The sequence below is a fragment of the Dendrobium catenatum genome, unplaced genomic scaffold (assembly GCF_001605985.2).
Source record: "Dendrobium catenatum unplaced genomic scaffold, ASM160598v2 fragScaff_scaffold_253, whole genome shotgun sequence".
Taxonomy (NCBI): Eukaryota; Viridiplantae; Streptophyta; class Magnoliopsida; order Asparagales; family Orchidaceae; genus Dendrobium; species Dendrobium catenatum.
In genome coordinates this window covers 161,322-180,434 of record NW_021318715.1, presented here as the reverse complement: position 1 = coordinate 180,434, position 19,113 = coordinate 161,322, and the positions used below count along the sequence as shown (strand labels likewise).

The window sequence follows — 19,113 nt, the reverse complement described above, 5'->3', positions numbered from 1 at the left end:
TTCTCTCATAGTTGCCTAAAAACTTCTCTGTTATGCGAAATCAAATACGAAAATGGATTGAAATAAAATATTAATGGTTTTAGATTTTAGGATTAAAATAATAATATAATATTATATAATTAATTTCTTTAGTATAAAATTTAAATAAATTATTTTAAACCTCAAAATTTACATAAAAAAAAATCCTAAAATAAATCATTTTATTTAAAAATTATCAAAAAAATCAGTTTGCAAAACAGACACATGACGGTCTCAAAATCCTCACTTATATCAACAGGTACCAATTTCTTAAGGATTTTCACAGGTGCCCAAAAATTACGAAAAAATTCGTGTAAGTAAAATACTTCGATCAAAATACTATAGTGATTACAGTTTGCAATTTGGAGTAATAATGACTCTAGAAAAAATTGGCAAACTCAAAATACGGGTTATTACAGAGATGGTGAGTGACGTCAAACTGTTGAAGGAGGCGACTACGGACGGCGGGGTCGCAAGACAACAAGTAACAACGAATTGTCGAAGGAGGTGTCTCCAACTTGACTCAGGTCAGACGCAATTACGGTCCTCAAGGCATGTCGCACTCACACATCATCATTGCACTCACATGCAATTCATGCCATTAGAAAACTTGGACGTGATGATCAGATGACTGACGATACAGTAGATGCGGGGTCAACCTAGGTTGGTATTGTGTTTCCGGATCAATTTGAACCTGATCCGACTTTACAAACGGGTCAGAATCTTAAATCTGAACCCGACCAGTTTTTCAAACGAGTTGCCCTAACTAGGAATTCTTGGGTCAGATTCGGATCGAATTTTTTGATCGTGTTAAATATTGGCATCCCTATAAACAATTAAGAGAGCCTTCAAACTATATTTGATGGGCCCCATTAAATATTTTATTAATTGTTGCATACATGATACGCACATTTATATATTTAGAGTATAATATAGGTCTATGCCTATCATAGAAATTTATATTAGTGTGTGATCATTACAAAGTCTCCATCGTAGGTTAGAAAAATAACTACAAATATTAAGATTTTGTTTGATACAGTTTTATTATTACTTTATAAAGCATATTTATAATATCAAAATAAAATGATATAATTTGATTATCATGATTATCCATTATATTTACTTTTTATTAATATAATCTAAAATACATAAAGAAAAAATATATAAACTTGACAGAAAATATAATATAAAAAAACCTTATATAAGTATTATATATATATATTGAGTTCTTAACCCTCAACCTATCAAACATAATAATATATTCATAAACATAAATAACCACCCATTACTCTAATCACACGCAAATGCTTAGCTTGGTTGGTGGATGAGCACTGTTGGGAATCCATGCTCGATTCCCCTCGAGCGATAGTGGCTCTTAAGTGGGGCCCAATCAAGTGGAGGTTAGGAGATTTTTTGGGTGGGTATCTCTTCTAGGCCAGTCGAGGATTAGTCACGACGACAAGCGCCCTTTCAGGTATGGCAACGGGTAGATACCCCGTTCCCAAAAAAAAGCAAAAAAAAAACTCATTACTAATCAATAAACAATAATCACCAGCATAAGGTGCAACAAATATGATAAAATGTAGGGGCCAAATTGCCAAAATATATTAAACTAAGGAAACCACTCATGAAGCTTCCTTAAGCTTCGATACCATTCTATCCAAATATTATATATAAAATCCATAGCGATTAATTTAGCTATAACTGAGCAGTCGCAGCGTAAGGTAAACGCCTTCATGAGCGAGACGTTTACTCACCGTTTTCCTACATGTTTCCAGCTTTGAGACCAGTACAAATATTCCATGAAATGATCAAAATAAGGAGATTGCGACAGAAAAAAGGGGAGAGAGATGAAGAAAGAAGAAAGAAAGTGGGAGGATTTAGCGTCTGATTGCTTGGTTTATATTTTCTGTTTTGCAGGGTTGGAAGAGCTCACAGTCGCTCTTCCATTTGTGTGTAAATCCTGGTATGAAGCTTCTTTGGATCATCGATGCTGGAAGAATCTTGACTTCCGGGAACTGGACTTCAGTTCTGGAAGTAATTTTGCACGAATATTCAGGCAGGAGTATGGTGTTAGAAGAAGCAGCTTTTCGTTTTCTGCTTTCATGAAGATGTGCGTTAGCCGCAGCTGTGGATCAGCAGTGGAGCTTACGATCCCATATATTGTGGGAGCTTCGATTCAGCAGGATCTGATCTATGCTTCAATCAGGTAAGAATTTTTCATGATGATTATGGATCTGTTTGGTAGAACTTTTTTACTGTTTTATTTTTTTTGATGTTTTTAAGAAAATTTTGTATTAGGAAATTGCTTTTTACACTATGGGTTCATTTGCGACGAATTTCTTACCACTTTTTTTGTTAAAAAAAAACTGCTTTTATAAGTAGTTAGAAAGCCGTCTCAAATGAACCCTATTTATTTTTTTATTATTTATAATAACTTTACAATCACCTTTATAAAAAAATATAACCAATAAAAAAGACTCTTAAGGTTAACATTAGTCAACCATACGAAAGTAGTTATAATTGTGCAAAAACATAATGCTTATTAACAAGGCTAACCCAGAATTTGGCTTCGTTTGGGATGACTTTCTTACTGTTTCGTAAAGCTATTTTTTATACAAAAATCTCTTAAAAGCAAGAAATAAGCAGGAGTCTAAAGTTGTCGCAAACGAATCCTTTGTCTTAATGATGGTAGATAGAGGCGATTTTAAAAACTTAGGTTTCGTTTGGGACGACTTTTTTACTGCTTCTTAAAATAATTTTTAATACAAAATTTTAAATTGTTATTCTAGAAAGCTGCTTTAAGAAGCGGCAAGAAAACCTCCTAAACGAAGCATTACCTACGCTTTGATTGGTACTTTTGGTTTTAAAACTTTTTTAAGAGTTTTAACAAAAAAATATTGAAGTATTCACTTTAGAAAATTTCATTCACAGCTTTTCTGTCTGGGGCTTCATATTTTAAAAATATTGCAGAATGATAAACTAAGGTTCCGTTTGGGGCAATTTTTTTGCTGTTTTTTAAAACAATTTTTTAGTATAAAAATTTCTAAGTACTAAAAAATTGTTTTAGAAAGCAGCAAAAAATTATTCAAAGCAAAGCCTAAGAGATAGAAAGCGATAAAATATATTTTCTAAGGGATTTATTTTTATTTTTATTCAAATCTTGAATTCTGAAGTTTTTAAATCATTATATGGCATATTTTATTTTGATGATTTTCAAACTAGAATATGCTCATTTCCTTAATTAATTCTATATGGTGATGAGATCAAAAGACCATCCCATTATTTATTTGAGCTTACATTTAAAATGAGGGTTAGTAAATGAGAATCTTGGGATAGATATGTGGGTTTTATTAACAAAGAAATTAATAAGGTATACCAATGGGTCGGGCCAATGGGGCCATAGACCCCGTGGCCCATATAGTAGCTCCATCCATGCTTGTTATATAAGCCCAATATATGCGATCTCTGTGATATTATCGCCTAAATTGAGAGTATTAGAGTCTTATTTACGACATATCTCTTATATGACATGTTATTTACAATACTTATCTTATTTTCAACACGTGGCCAGCAGCACTCTTTATATATATATATATATATATAAGATTTAGGACCCGATGTTTTATTTCTCAGAAAGCAATCACAATTTCATTTGATTACTATTTTTTAAAAATTTATGTGATAAAAAGCTGCTTTTTGCAACTAGAGTAACAATTCTCAACTAATTTTCACTACAAAAAAAAGACTTTTGCATCACTTTTGAAGGGCTTTTTTGGCGGCTTTAATTGTCACTAAAAATCTTGCAGCGAAAAACACTTTTGAAGGGCTTTTCTGACGGTTTTAATCATCACTAAAAATTTTGCAGCAGTTCTAAATTAACTATAGTTCTATTGTAATTGTTCTTCGTTGTAGGGAATTTTCGTAGCAGTTTTGCAACCGTCGCCAAAAAATATCTATAGCAACAGGTTTTAAATTACTACTAGTAAATGATGCAAAAAACATCTTTTTTCAGTAGTGTTTGTAAAACATTTCATTTCCTCATTTCCTTTATGCAAATAAGGAAGATTTAGTATATATTCCAAATTTAATTCTTATTTTACCCCATAATGTGGAACTATTTTTTACTATTATGTACATCTCCACATGAAATATTCATTTGAAAATATTTATGGAAGAAAAAGAAAGTAAAATCCTTCATATATTTATGCAGGTGCCCAAGACTAAAAGTGCTTGCATTACCAAGCCTACTTGAAAAAGATGAGAAGAAACTACCAGAATTGATAAGCAGGTGGAAAGAGCTTGAAATTCTAGAGATTACATGGAAGCCCAATTCATTCTTAGAAATCCTTGAACAAATTAGGGTAAATTGCCCCAATTTCATAGGGCTACACTTGTGTGGATTATTTGATATTATGGAGACTAGGACTATTGTGAAGTGCATGCCAAGATTGAAGATTTTGGTTATGAGTGCTTCTTATCTTTGTAAGGAAGATTTGATGGAGATATTGAATGGTTGCAAGGAATTGGAGGTGTTTGATGTCTCAAAGTGTAGGGGTTTTGTTGTTGATAATGAGATATTAAAGAAGGCATCTAAGATCAAAAAGTTTGAGTGTGGAGATTGCAAATTGGAACAAAATTATACTAATTTTTACTATGATTACTTTGGTGATGATGAGTTCATGGATTTGTTTGTTATAAATTTTTTATGAAGAAATGTAAATTGGAGTTCATATTTTTAGTACAATTTTATGGTAAGTGGAGCAAATTAAAATTATTTTGGAGTCATTTGATTTGCTGAAAAATTAATGTGATGTAAAAGGAATTCTAGAGATTAAAATAAATTTAGGACATTTAATTGAAAGTTTTTTGTTTGGGCATAAAACACATGCAAGAGATTTTTTTTTTTAATTTTTGGTTTGTAGTAATAAAATGATGATGACGATGATGACCGTCAATAGCAGTGGTAGTGGTGGCCGATGAAGGTGGCGTTGGCTATGGCTCGATGGGGCAATGTTGGGTGATGGGTGACATCGGTAGCATCCAACTGGCAGAGTGCGACGACTGAAGATAGTTGTCACTAACAGACCTGTAGCACCTATACATTTTTAAAATAATTTCAAACTAATTTAATGAACTGTTTTATAAAATAGTTCTTTTATGAATTTCTATATATATATAAAAAAAGTATATGTATGTATGACGAACCTTAAATTGTATATATAAAATGTATACCATTTCTATTTCATATCACTCTTTGATAGTCGTAGCATTAATATTTTAAAGATTTTGTCTATTGTAATTATAGGCTTATTAATATTATGAAATATATTTGATGATAGGCATAAAATATTATAATTATCATTAATAATCACCAATGAGTATTTGCCTATTTTTTTTCATAAGAAATTAGTTCTGCCTAATTATTTATTTTATCATCTAAGGACCTATTTAGGAGAATTTTCTAATTGCTTTGCATTTCAATTTTTGGACCACAATCATACTGTTTTCTTGGTTATACTTTCCCTTCACTTTCAAAGAAATTTTATGATGTGAAGTCACTTTTTTTTATTAAATCAACTGATATATGTGAGAGCTATAATTAAAAAAGTTATTGTTCAAATTTTCAAAAATGAATATATTTATAATATCTAAATAAATAAACTAATACAATTTGATCATCGTGATCGATTATTTACTACACTTATCTCCTACCGTTCATAGTATTATTATTTTAAGTTATTTGCATAAAATCCATCTTAATTTAATCCTTACTGAGTTTTCATGAGCACGACATTTGCTCATCATTTTCCGCCAAGTTTATTAAGAACCTTTCCATGAAATAGTCGGATTAAGAAGAGATTACAGTGATCAGACAGACAAACACAGATAGAGAGAGAGAGAGACGGAGAGATCATGGAAGTTGAAGAAAGAAAGTGGGAGAATTTGGCTTCTGATTGCTTGGTTTGTGTTTTCTGCTATGTAGGATTGGAAGAACTCACAATTGTTCTTCCATTTGTTTGTAAATCTTGGTATGAAGCTTCTTTGGATCCTCGATGCTGGAAGAAGCTTGATTTCGAGGGACTGGATTTTCGATTCAGAAGAAAGTTTGAAAGAAGATTCGACCGACAGTATGGTTTTATGAGCGCCACGTTCTCCTTTCCTTCTTTCATGAAGCTCTGCGTTGACCGCAGCCGTGGATCAGCAGTTGAGCTTTCGATCCCAGATTTTGAGAGTGCTTTGTCTCTGCAGAATCTGATCACTGCTTCAATCGGGTACGATTTTCAGAATATACTTTTTTTTTTGGGACATTTAGGCCATTTAAGGCAAACTCACACACACAACGCATACACATAGACTCGAAACCTGAACCTCTTAGTTGGAAGCCAAAGCTCTCAACCAATAGGCCAAGGAGAGTTGTGTATTTTCAGAATATACCAATCGCTGAAAATACTTCGTTAAAGAGACTGATAACAAATTTATTTAGAGTAGTTTGGGGCTGCTTCTGTTGTTTGCAAACATAACGGTAGAACTGTTTGGGGAAAATAGTTTCTTTGAAAGTTGATGCAGAATTCAAAGTTGGATGGTTGAAGTGGAGCAATGCATCGGGCTTGTTGTGTGATAGAAAAGTCCCCCTCAAACTTAAGAGAAAATTCTATAAGATGGTGATGAGAACTGCAATGTTTTATGGTGTCAAATGTTGGCCATTAAAAGAGAAGCATGATATTAAGTTAAGTGTTGTAGAGATGAGGATGCTCAGGTGGATGAGTGGCTTTACACTTAGAGATAGGATACGAAATGTGCATATACGTGAAAAGGTTAGAGTAATGCCGGTGGAAGATAAGATTAGAGAGAGTCACCTTAGATGGTTTGGTCACATAAAACGGCGGCCTTCCGATGACCCGTTTAGGAAAGTAGATGTATTAGATTTGACTTATGTTAAGAAAGGTAGAGTTCGACCTTAAAAGACTTGGTTAGAAATATTATAAATTATCTTTCTTTATTAGATTTAAACGAGAATTTGACTTTTAATAGGACAAAATGGAGAAAAAGAATTTATGTAGCCGACCCCACGTAGTGGGACAACGGCTTGATGTTGTTGTTGTTGTTGTCTCTCTCTCTCTTTTACTCTAGCAGATCTTGTTGCAAAAAACTTATCACAAATGCTACAAAATCCTATTTTTTATTCTCATGCATGTTCATCTTAAAGAAATGATTAAATTTAAATGACAATTTGATTCTTAACAGAATACATCTAGTTGATCCCATGTAGTGAGATAAAAATTGGTTATTGTTGTTATCCATGTTGAAGGCTTGAGGTTGTTGTTGTTGTTATGCATGTTCATCTTAACATGACGGACTTATTTGGAAGAACTTCTGAAGGAAAGTATTTATTTTACTTATATTAAACTAGTCATTTATACATGCAGGTGCCCAAGATTAAAAGTGCTTTCATTCTCAGGCGTTCTTCAGCAAGATGAGAAGCATCTTCCTGAACTGATAAGCAAGTGGAAAGAGCTTGAAATTCTAAAGATTGCACAGAAACCATTTTCAATCTTGGAAATATTTGAACAAATCAGCATGAACTGTCCCAACTTTAGAGGGCTGCATTTACATGGATTGTTTGATACTACAGAAACAAGGGCCATTGTTAGATGCATGCCTAGATTGAAGATTTTGGTGATAAGCGGATCTGTTATTTGCAAGGAAAATTTGATGGAGATATTAGATGGTTGCAAGGAATTGGAGGTGTTAAATGTCTCATACTGCGCAGGTTTTGATGTTGATAATGAGATATTGAAGAAGGCATCCAATATGAAGAAGTTCGACTGTGAAGGCACGACTAGGGAAGGCACAATGATACATTATTCTCTTGTAGAGAGATCAAGAATTGCTAGAAAATATTCTCAGTGGCTGTAGTTGTAATTACTGCTATCATTGTTGTGAGTATAGCACTAATTATAATCAATTTAGTGTGTTTATAAAATCCTATTGTAATGGTTTTAATCACCATCAAATATAGAAATATTTAAGACTCCATTTGGGATAGCTTTTTATCACTATTTTTTTATGATTAAAAAAAAAACTTATATTAAAAAGCTGCTTTAAAAAACAATAAAAATTTGTCTCAAATGAACCTTGGCTTGAGAAGGCATTCTTACTGCTTCTGAAACAACTATCTACTAAAAAATATTTGTAAGGAAAAGTTATTTTAAGAAACAGTAAAAAAACTATTCTACACGAAGCCTAAAACTATTGCAATGCCTCTTTTCTACCGCTACCATCTGACTTTCATAAAAATATTATCATCTGAAATAGTTTTAAGGGCATCTCCAACTTAAAATCCCATTTTTCACTCCAAAATGCAATGAAACAAAAAAAAATGTCATGATTCATCTCCAATCGATCTCCATTTTGCGCGCTTCTGCAAAGGTACGCATTTTTTTGGCAAATCCGGTTGAAACAAAAAAATTGCGTAGGTGAATAGCGTGAGAGCAATGCAGAGACGGGACAGGAGGAGAGAAACAGAGACGGGAATGAAAGTAGAAAATAATATTTCATTAAACTAAACCTGCTACAGAGATAGCATTAAATAGACTATAGCCATAGTAAAGATGTAAATACTAGAACGGTAATAAGTACAATTCTTTATGTGCTAATAGCCTCCCTCAAATTAAGCATTCGGTGTTCGAATGTTTAATTTGCTGCGAAGTTCGTGGAATCGAGCGATCGAGAAGGGCTTGGTGAGGATGTCCGCTATTTGATCTTTGGAGGAGATATGCTCGAGCTTGATGTTGCCGGAGCTTATTTGCTGACGTATAAAGTGGTAGTCGATCTCGATGTGCTTCGTTCTTGCGTGAAACACCGGGTTTTTGGCTATGGCCATTGCCGAGGTGTTGTCGCAATGAATGGTGGTCGATGAGGGCTGTGGGAGGTTGAGTTCGGTTGTGAGCCGACGAAGGCAAAGCTCGTCCGAGGCGGCAGCGGAGAGGGACCTGTACTCTGCTTCGGTGGAGGATTTAGCTACAGTTGTCTACTTTTTGACCATCCAAGAAATGAGGTTTGGTCCTAGAAATGTGCAGAATCCCGAAATAGACTTCCGGTCGGTAGCATCGGACGCCCAGTCTGCATCTGAATAAGACCGTAATTCGAGTGACCCGACTGTGATGGGCAGGCCGAATGATAGGGTGCCTTTGATGTATCGAAGTAGTCGTTTTAAAGCTTTGAAGTCTTGTTCGGTTGGAGATTGCATGTGTTGACAGATGCGGTTCATTGCGAAGGCAATGTCCGGTCTTTTGATGGAGAGATACTGCAGTGACCCGACGAGACGACGGTATAGGGATGGATCCGGAAAAGGTTGAATATTGAGTTCCTTCTGTTTTGTGGTAGGCGTGACCGGAGTTGGAGCAGCTTTGCAATCCTTATAACCTGCGTCGTTAAGGATTTTAGTAGCATAATGTTCTTGAGACCAGAAGTAACCGAATTTGGATCATGTCACCTGAATTCCGAGAAAGGGTGAGATGTGGCATAGTTGCTTGAGAGCAAACTGAGAGCGCAGTTGTTTGAGGAGAAGACGGATTGTAGTCTCGTCATTGCCTGTCACCAAGAAATCATCAACATAGATTGGTATATACATATGAATGTTGTTTTTGTGAAAAATAAGGAGAGAGGGATCAGAACGACTAAACCCGAAGCCTTGTTGTTGCAGAAAGCTGGTAAGTTTTTGAAACCATTGTCACGGTGCTTGTTTCAGTCCGTAGAGGGATTTGTGAAGTTTACAGAACGCATGTGGTTGGTTTTGGTCGGTGAAGCCGGGTGGTTGGCGCATATAGATGTCGTCGGGCAGATCTCCGTGCAAGAAGGCGTTGGATATGCAGAGTTGGTACACGGGCCATTGACGGTGGAGGGAGAGCGTGAGCAGTAGTCGGATTGTGGGCATCTTCGCGACTGGGCTGAAGGTCTCGTTATAGTTGATGCCGAATTTCTGATCGTAGCCGAGGGCAACGAGCCGTGCTTTATAGCGGTCAACTTGTCTGTTGGGGAGAAGTTTGATTTTGTACGTCCATTTGCAGCCTAGCACGGGTTTGTCTGAAGGAGGGGGAACGAGAGTCCACGTTGATTGTTGTTGGAGAGCGTCAAATTCGGCCTTCATAGCTGTCCGCCAGTGTTCTAATTTTAGTGCTTGAATATAAGTGTTGGGTGTGTTGTGCGGAGTGAGTTGGGCTAGAAGATTAAACATAGGTTTGGGTTTAAGAATCCCGAACTTGAGGCGTGTTTGCATAGGGTGTGCTGGAGCGGAGGATTTTGGGAGTTTTATTGTATTGTGTCTTTGCGAGACTGCATAAGTTTTTAAAAGTATTGAGAGCTTCATTTTTAGTGTGGAGTAGGCACAACAAAGAGAATCGAGTATAGTCGTCGATAAAAATTATGTAGTATCGGTGACCTTCCAGGGATGGGTGCGGTGCCGGACCCCAGACGTCGGTGTGAATGAGCACAAAAGGGGCATTGGTAATAGACATTCTTTTATTGAAAACTAGTTTGTGGCTCTTGGCCTGATTACAAGAATTGCAAATGAATGAGCTGTGTACATTGTTAATTTCGGGAAACAGCCGAGCAAGAACATTTAGAGTGCCTTTACTAAGATGGCTGAGACGAGAGTGCCAGGTGTGTGTGGAAGTGGTGGAAGCCGTGAGTGCCGCGTGCCTGTTATCCGGAGTCATGCTAATATGGTAGAGACTATTCCGAAGTTGGCCATGAAGCAGTAGACGTTGGTCCCGTAAGTCCTTGATGACAAACCCGTTAGCATCGAAAGAAATAGAAACAAAATTATCAGAGGTAAGCTTTGAGACGGAAAGAAGGTTGTGGGTGAGAGAAGGTACGTGAAGAAGATTGTTGAGATGTAACTTACGGGAAGTGTCCGGCAAAGGGAGAAGGCCTTAACCGGCATTGTTGATGGGAAGGGAGTTACCGTTGGCTGTTGAGACCGTGTCCGTGCAGCCTTGGTAAGCCGTTGGATAGTAGATGTGATTAGCATCCGGCGTTAGGTGGGTGGAGGCTCCGGAGTCAAGAATCCAGTCTTAGCTAACGGTGGTAGTGGGATTTGCGAAGAGAGCCCACGGTTGTCTTGTGTCGGTGGGGGCATATTTGGGGTTGCTGCGGTGCCAACAGTTGAGAGCGATGTGGCCGAGTTTACCAATAATTTGGCAGGTAGGCTTGGACGAAGGTTGCGGGGCGGAAGAGTTGAGCGGAAATGCTGGAGTGGGTTGAGATTGCGGCTGATTCTTAGGTTTGTTGAAGCGTCTGCTATTGCCATTGCGGTTTCTAGAGGAGTTAGACGGGGCGGCATAAAGAGCGGTGGGGGTGGTATTGTTGGATTGTTCTTGAAGGTTTTCTTACTGTAGGTGAATTTCTTCGTTGCAAAGAAGGGCGTAAAAGGTGCCTAGATCGATAGGTAACAGAGAGTTGCGAATAGTAGATTTGAAGGAGTTGTACGCCGGAGGAAGCCCGTTGAGAATATGCAACATGACGTCTTCCGATTCAATCTTGGAACTAGACGCAGAGATATTTTCCACAATGGTCTTGATGCGGGTGAGGTACTGTTGTACCGAGAGGACCTTCATTTGGGTGCGGTATAGCTCGTTCTTGAGCTGAATCACGCGGGAGCGACTGGTTGGTTGAAGGCGCCGTTCAAGAACGGTCCAAGCTTCATTGGCGGTGGAGGACGTGATGATGTACGGTAGTATGGATTGAGATACCATAGAGAAGAGAGCGGAGAGGAGGTTGCTGTCCACAATGAGCCATTGTGCGTAGTCGGTGGAGTTGGTGTCCGGAGGAGCTTGGACGGTGCCAAGGAGGTGGCCGACGAAGCCATTCGCCGTGAATTGCTTGAGCAGTTGGACGCTCCAGAGATGATAGTTTTCGGGTGTGAGGGGATGAGGAGCAAGATTCTTGATATTGGATACAAGAAACTTGAGATTTGGTGGTATGCTGGTGGACATGCCAGTGCTGCCGGTTTGGGTGGAGGAGGTGGAGGAGGAGGAGGAAGGGGGTAAAGAGTCCATGGGATCTTGATCTTCCCTAACGGCTCTTGATACCATGAGAGCAATGCAGAGACGGGACAGGAGGAGAGAAACAGAGACGGGAATGAAAGGAGAAAATAATATTTCATTAAACTAAACCTGTTACAGAGATAGCATTAAATAGACTATAGCCATGGTAAAGATGTAAATACTAGAAACGATAATAAGTACAGTTCTTTATGTGCTAATATAGTGCAACGCCAATATTGACGTCGCACTGTTCACCATCCACCGATTAGCCATTTTTTTGCCATTCGAATGGAGCAAACCAGCTATGCCTTACAGTCGTTTGGAGTTCGGTTGGAGACGTCCTAAGAAACAGTAATAAAGCTGTCCCAAAAGAAGCCTAAAACTACTGCAGTGCCTCTTGTCTAACCACTACCATCTGACTTTCATACAAATAAATATCATCTCTCTCGCTAGCGAGGAACCTAGCTCCCAATCCTCTTCCTCCTTCTCAGTGACTGGGCGCTGCTTCTCGCTTGTGCTCACCTTATTCTCATTGATCCCTACTTGATGTTTAGATTTTTTTTATTGTTTTGCAGAAGAAACTCTAAAAGTTTGGTTTTAGTTTTGATATGTTCATGGATCAAATGTTTTAGAGCTTAGTGGAAATATTACGCACACTAGTACTCTTATAGAAGCACTTCTTCACTTAAGAAACAATAACAAAACTATCCCAAACGAAACCAAAAACTACTACAATGCCTCTTATCTACCAGAGCCCTACATGTGTTCTGGTTGGGTACCCACGCTCTACGCTGGCAAGCTTTGCCCACCCACGCCCACCTATGGTAACTTTCGGGATGTCATACCCACCCACTTTTCACGCTTCTTGAATGCAGTCTGCCACGGATTAATGGCCTTAAGGTTTTTTCACTTTTCTCTAACTACAAACTTTCAAGTCACATATCAAAATTTATCGTGGTCGCGACGCGGTTCAGTGTTGCACACTACATAGTAAGAATTATTGTAATATACTCCATGCATATGGTGATTAGTAATGTAAATCGATTTGTCCCCTGATGTTAAATACCCACCCACGAGGCCATGGGTGTACCCATACCCACCCATGCCCATTGGGTATGGGTGGGTATGTGAGTGGGTGTGGGTATGGATACCCAATGCAGGGCTCTGTTATCTACCCGCTACCATCTGATTTTCATAGAAATAAATATCATCTTCTGAAACAGCTTTTAGTATAAAAAATTATTTTTTGTACCGAAAAGCTATTTTAAGAAATAGTAAGCCTTTTGCATATTATAGAGTCACTGATTGAAAACTCTTGAACTATGATTCCTTGACTTTCTAGGATAGAGCCTTCCTATCTTATATACATATAGGGCAATTGATTGTGTTTAGGATGTTAGCTGACAGCTCACTCCAGACAAGCATAAGTCCAGGTTGTACACCCCTCAGTGTATCTTCTTTCATCTGTGTTTTGAGTCTGTCTTTTCTCTTAGGACAGTAATCCGATTGTTGATCTTCTAAACTCAAAATTTTAATCATATCTTTATCCATTCAAAAAGGTCTAATCATCATTAAAGATAAATAGAAGATACTCTTTGGAATATAACTTAAGAACTTTTTCTGTGTACCAAATTAAGAAGTAAATAATACATCGTCCTTAATCGAGAGTTTTCCTAAGTCAAGGCTTAGGATGTAATTAACTACGGGGGCTTGCGCCCGTAGGAAATCGATCCCCACAATCAAATAAATCACATTCGAGCTGATGCATCGAATGGGGGAAATTTCGTGAACTTTTGGGTTATAGATATTATTATCCATCGAGGTTGATAGGTGAAAGCCGCTATCCTCCATGACTATTTGTATCTATAACTCCATCTGCTCTTCCATCGGCCTGCTTGTGTCGATTGTAAAGGTCTACGACCATTTTGTCATACGGGATAGTGTGATCGTACTCTTTGCATTCGAACCACACGAGCAGAATCCTTTCGGAGACCCACAGCTACCATCTGACTTTCATGCAAAGAAATATCATATCTTGCTGGTGAGGAACCTTACTTAGCTCTCAATCCTCTTCCTCCTCCTTGGTGACTGGACGCTGCTTCTCGCTTGTACTCACCTTATTCTCATTGATCCCTACTTGATGTTTGGACTTTTAATATTGTTTTGCAGAAGGAACACTAAAGGTTTGGTTTTAGTTTTGATATGTTCATGGATAAAATGTGTTAGAGCTTTGTGGAAGTATTTACGCACATTAGTACTCTTATAAAGAAGCATTTATTCACTTGATTATCCGAAGTAGAGACAAGATTAAAGCTTTGTTTGGAAAAACTTTTGACAATTACTTTTTAGCTGCTTTCAACAAATTTTTAATAAAAAAATTGCTATAGAAAGTAGTAAGAAAGCTGTCCCAAATGAAGCTTAAGTATGGTGTTAGTATGATCTATGTTATAGATTGAATGAAAGATCAATGTGTAGAATTTTTCTTATGAATTTTCTTAATTGAATGCAAATTTGTGGGCTATATATAAGTAGTATGTTAGTAGGTCTTGATGCAAATAAATTTACTCCTTGTTGGGTAGTATGAATGACCAAATGAAAATAATATATTCCTATATATTTAACTTATGTAATGGCATGTTATTTTGGCTATGTTTTATTTAACCGAGTTGAAAGAATGTGATGAAAATATTTTAAAAATGATTTGAAATTAGTTTTCATCCACTTTTTTGGTTGAGAAGAAATAGAATAATTTTCTTCATCATAATATGAGAAATTATGTTTTTATTTCTTATAAGAAATAGATATGTTAACTTTTCTTTCTATTTATGTATAGCTAGCTAGCTAGAGAATTGCCAATTAAATGTTGTATGAATGAAAAAATAAGTATATATATATATATATATATATGTGGGTAGTATGTTAATTTTTCTTCTCACTCACTTTTCACATTCTCTTCATCTCCTTCCAACTTTTGTTGCTAGCCATTGCCAATTACATGGACGCTGACCATCACCAAGAAGGCTGATTCATCATTTTTGGGACCAACTATGATTCTTATTATCAAATCATTTATACTAGATTTTTTGGACGTCGGTCTCCTCTCTTCAAAAGAGAACAATTGAAAATAGTACATATGAAGGCCCTATCTTTTGTATTGAGATGATGATTGATTAATGAAAATTTATGTATTCTCGTTCCCTTGAGTGTTGAGAGCTCTAGAGAGAGGTGAAGTCCATAGTTAAGGGAAAAAGCAACTCCCGCCAGCCGTAAGAAGAGTCCAAGCTCGCGATTTCTCCTCCCCTACCTTTCCTCCCTCTTTTCTTCTCTCTAAGCCGCCGACCTCCTCCCCATCTCCACCCCAAACAACCGGCCACCCCTCCTCCTCCTCCTCCTCCCACACCACCAGCCACCCCCTTCCCTTACCCAAACCGCTGGCCCTAGCCCCACCCGCCGGCCCTACTCCACCCAAAACCCCACCCATAGTCGTTGGCCCCTCCCTAGCCCCAATCCTAGCCGTCGGACAAGTCAAACCCCAATCCTCTTTATTCCAATTTCCAATCATCCCTTTAATACTTTCCTAATTGAGATCATTCTAATTTGGAAGGTCCCTTAATTCAAATTCAAATGAGTTTGAAATTCAAAAAACTTTCCAAATTAAAATAAACCTATTTTGGGAAGTTGCCCTAATCACAACAATTTGAAATTAAAGTAGAATTGATTCCAAATCCCACATTCATTACATGTAGACACATTCGTTGAATGTGGACACCCCTCCCTTCCCTCCTTTGGCCGGCCACCTATTCTCTTAATTAATTCCTCCCCTTATTGCTCTCAATCAAAGCCCCTCCCATCAAGGTGTGTCGCCCCACATATTCTCAATTAGAGGAAATTCGAATTTCGAATTATTCCCTCCTTCCACCTCTTGAAATCTAAAATTAAATTTCAGATTTTTAATTGGTTTTCCCGACCCCACATTAAACCCTAAAATCTGAAATTAAGGCTAGCATCTCTCCTAGCAAAAAAAAAAAAATCTCTTCTAGCCTTGGCCGACCACACGTAACCCCTCCCTCCTCCCTTCCATCTCTTCTCCCTTGCTTCATACACCATTCAAGGAAGAAGATACATCATCCATCGGCCTCCTTACCCATGTATGGCCGATCCCGAGCAATATTTTGGATTAATCTACGATAATCAAGGACTAGTGGATGTTCTTCGCTCCCCCTTCTTCGACATTAATTGGGAGATTGACCAATCCACCAGAAACTACGTCGACAGGATCTTCTTCTCATTGACTACAACTCTCGACAAACATCGGCATCCCGTTCAGTGGCAAATCCTCCATCATCCACCGACCTCCTCCTTCCCACTTAACTCTTCCTTGAGTAAAATTGTAAGCGCCTTCTGTATTTTGGTAGCATCATTATTGTTGCGCAAATTATTCTTCCACTAAAGCCCTCAAGAGTGTGAATGAGGGAAACTCAAGGTGAATGCTTTAATTGTTAACCGGTTGATTTTTGTTACTTGCGCATCTAGCTTTACTTTCATTTTGATGTTATTATAATTGTCCTTCTAATCTATTTTGTAATTGCATGCCAAACTAAGAAATCCTAGAATCTAATCTTGTTAAACATTAATTTTAAAATTGGGAAGCTTAAATTTTTTTATTAAATTCTTGCAATTCCTTTTTATTTTACATCAAATGCCTTCCTCAATTACGGTAAGAAGCATTATTTGTAACTGATAATACACACTAACAAAATTATTTCAACTCGATCGGCCCTATGATTTTTCCACAGTGACTTTGATATCTCTTGCAACCTTATTTCATCCATGATATTGGATCTTTGAACAAAGTTAAGACTTTAAGCTCTCTTTCTGTCATGCTACGAAAATTCTAGCATGTTGCATATATATTTATAATCAAAATATATAGATATTTAAGGGTATTCCTATGTACAATGAGGAATATGGTGGAGGTGTGTGGGCCAAAAATAATAATTGCCCCGCTATTAAAAATAGATTATATCAATTTGTAAGGAGGTTCATCCAAATTACACAAAGAAAATGCTAATGAAGATATTAAAAGTATAAAATAAATAATTTAAAAAGCAAGCCATTTGATTAAAAATTTATAATATCTATGTAATAACAATAAGATATTTATTTTGTATAAAATGACACTCAAAGTCATCTGTTATCCTAAAATAAAAAATGATATCCAATATTTTTATCAAATCTATTTCTTATTGATAAAGATTGATTTTTTTTTCATATTAATAATCTAATTTTTATATTAAATCCATCCTGAGCATATTAATAAAATTGCTAACAAGTCAATATATAAGCTGCCAGAATTTCTAAAAAAAAATTAAGCTATAAGATGGGGTACTATGTAACAATATTACTTTTATACTCCTAATTTTAGATGGATGAATTAAATTTTGAATTAAATTTTGTAAAATAATGCTTTGCTATTTAAAAATTTTAATATTAGATCAGAACTAAAAAATATAAATTGTGTATTTTAACATATTATGTATTTTAATGTACCGTGTTTGTTTTCCTTTTTATGTATGATTATTTATTTATGCTATTTTTTAAGTAAAGATAACGTTGGACGAGGGGTGTATGTGAGTTAAGTCGACTTGTGAGCTGACTTAGATCTGACTCGATAAATGGCTTGTTAAAACTATATTGTTGTAACGCAATTGACTCAAGATCATTCCAAATGACAGCCACTAAGACTTTAACCTACGGGTTTGGATCAAGTAAAAGATCCTGTTATTTCAAGGGTGCAAATATGAACTCACTAACAGCTTATATGAAAGATTTAGAGACTTAAAATTGGTTTGCCTACAATTAGAGCACAACACACAAGCTAATGAATTCTAGATTTAGGCAATTAAAGAATTATAATAATTATTTAATTACAAATATTAAAATCAATGAGCTAATTAATTATTTCTAATAAATTAGAAATATATTTTCACACAAACTAGCACAATATTATGACTATGAGCAACTTGCAACCAATCAAACCTAGTAATAATAAGGCATTTGATTAAATAAACATGAATTAACATGACACAATGGAGAATAAGGATTCATGTAGCCGACCCCACATAGTGGGATAAAAGTTTGATGTTGTTGTTGTTGTTGTTTTATTAAATAAACATGAATATATTCCAAACTACAATAAGAGCAATCATCTTTGATAAAAAATAGTAAACAAGATCATAAATATCTAACCAAGAATCTTGCTAACTCGAAAATAAACAATTTGAATGTAAAGAATCATAAGATCAGCAACCAAAGAAATGAATAGGAGCAATTTAAGTGATTGAGCACATTTGTGACTATATCCACGGGGAGAAAGGGAGCTTTTCTTTTATCAATTTGCACAAACTAGTTACAAATCCCTAGCATGTTTTAGATCTAGATTAATCATTGAAAAGCATAACCTGATTTCTTTATCTAAAGATATAAGGAATGAAATCACCTGGTTATCTTTTAAAGAAACTGAAAACAAGAAAATCCCTAACTCAAACCAAACCTTCTTTGCTTTGTCACGAGCAAGAATCGAGCAATACGAAGCTTTTGAACCTTCTTCTCGGCTCCACCTAGATAGGGCCGGGCTTTCGATTCTTCTCCTCCCTCTAGCTCTCACCGGAAAAACTGCTCTCTCGCTCGCCTCCCTAACTCTCTCCGTCTTGCTTCCGGATCGCGAAGAGCTGCTCGGTTCGCACGCTTTGGCCAAGCGAAGGGCCCATCTGCTTAATAAAGGAAAAAACAGGAAACAAGCAATACACAAGGCAGTATACAAGGCTACACATTGAGTAACATAAAATCAGAAATCTGTAATTTAAATACTAGTGCAAATTAATAAAATAATTAACAACTAATACTTCATGCACAAAACTAATTAACCATTCAATAACATGGCTCATTCGATGAGCTATACTCATTTAAAAAATATTAATATAAATATTCTAAAAATAAATTAAAACTAAAGATTTAATATATATTTTTATTACTTTCCTTCTAA

General features: G+C 36.5%; 1 protein-coding gene and 1 long non-coding RNA gene across 2 annotated transcripts; one reads left to right on the top strand and one right to left on the bottom strand.

The window, feature by feature from the left end:
• Nucleotides 1–1,612: 1,612 nt before the first annotated feature.
• On the top strand, nucleotides 1,613–4,873 carry LOC110099745 (F-box/LRR-repeat protein At3g48880). Its single transcript, XM_028693306.1, has 2 exons — nucleotides 1,613–2,227; nucleotides 4,232–4,873. Exons 1-2 carry the CDS (start codon nucleotides 1,869–1,871, stop codon nucleotides 4,728–4,730), a joined length of 858 nt encoding a protein of 285 aa, XP_028549139.1. The 5' UTR covers nucleotides 1,613–1,868; the 3' UTR covers nucleotides 4,731–4,873.
• An 857-nt stretch (nucleotides 4,874–5,730) lies between these two features.
• On the bottom strand, nucleotides 5,731–18,855 carry LOC114579264. The gene is made up of 2 exons (XR_003700171.1): nucleotides 18,622–18,855; nucleotides 5,731–6,280 (listed from the first exon to the last, which is right to left on the bottom strand). It is a non-coding gene; the product is annotated as an uncharacterized LOC114579264 (long non-coding RNA).
• Nucleotides 18,856–19,113: the final 258 nt, after the last annotated feature.

Bases quoted from the DNA above. Each gene is read 5' to 3' on its own strand.
- LOC110099745 (XM_028693306.1), top strand. From the start codon at position 1,869: ATGAAGAAAGAAGAAAGAAAGTGGGAGGATTTAGCGTCTGATTGCTTG. The intron at 2,228-4,231 runs GTAAGAATTTTT...ATATTTATGCAG, and splicing joins CTGATCTATGCTTCAATCAG to GTGCCCAAGACTAAAAGTGC.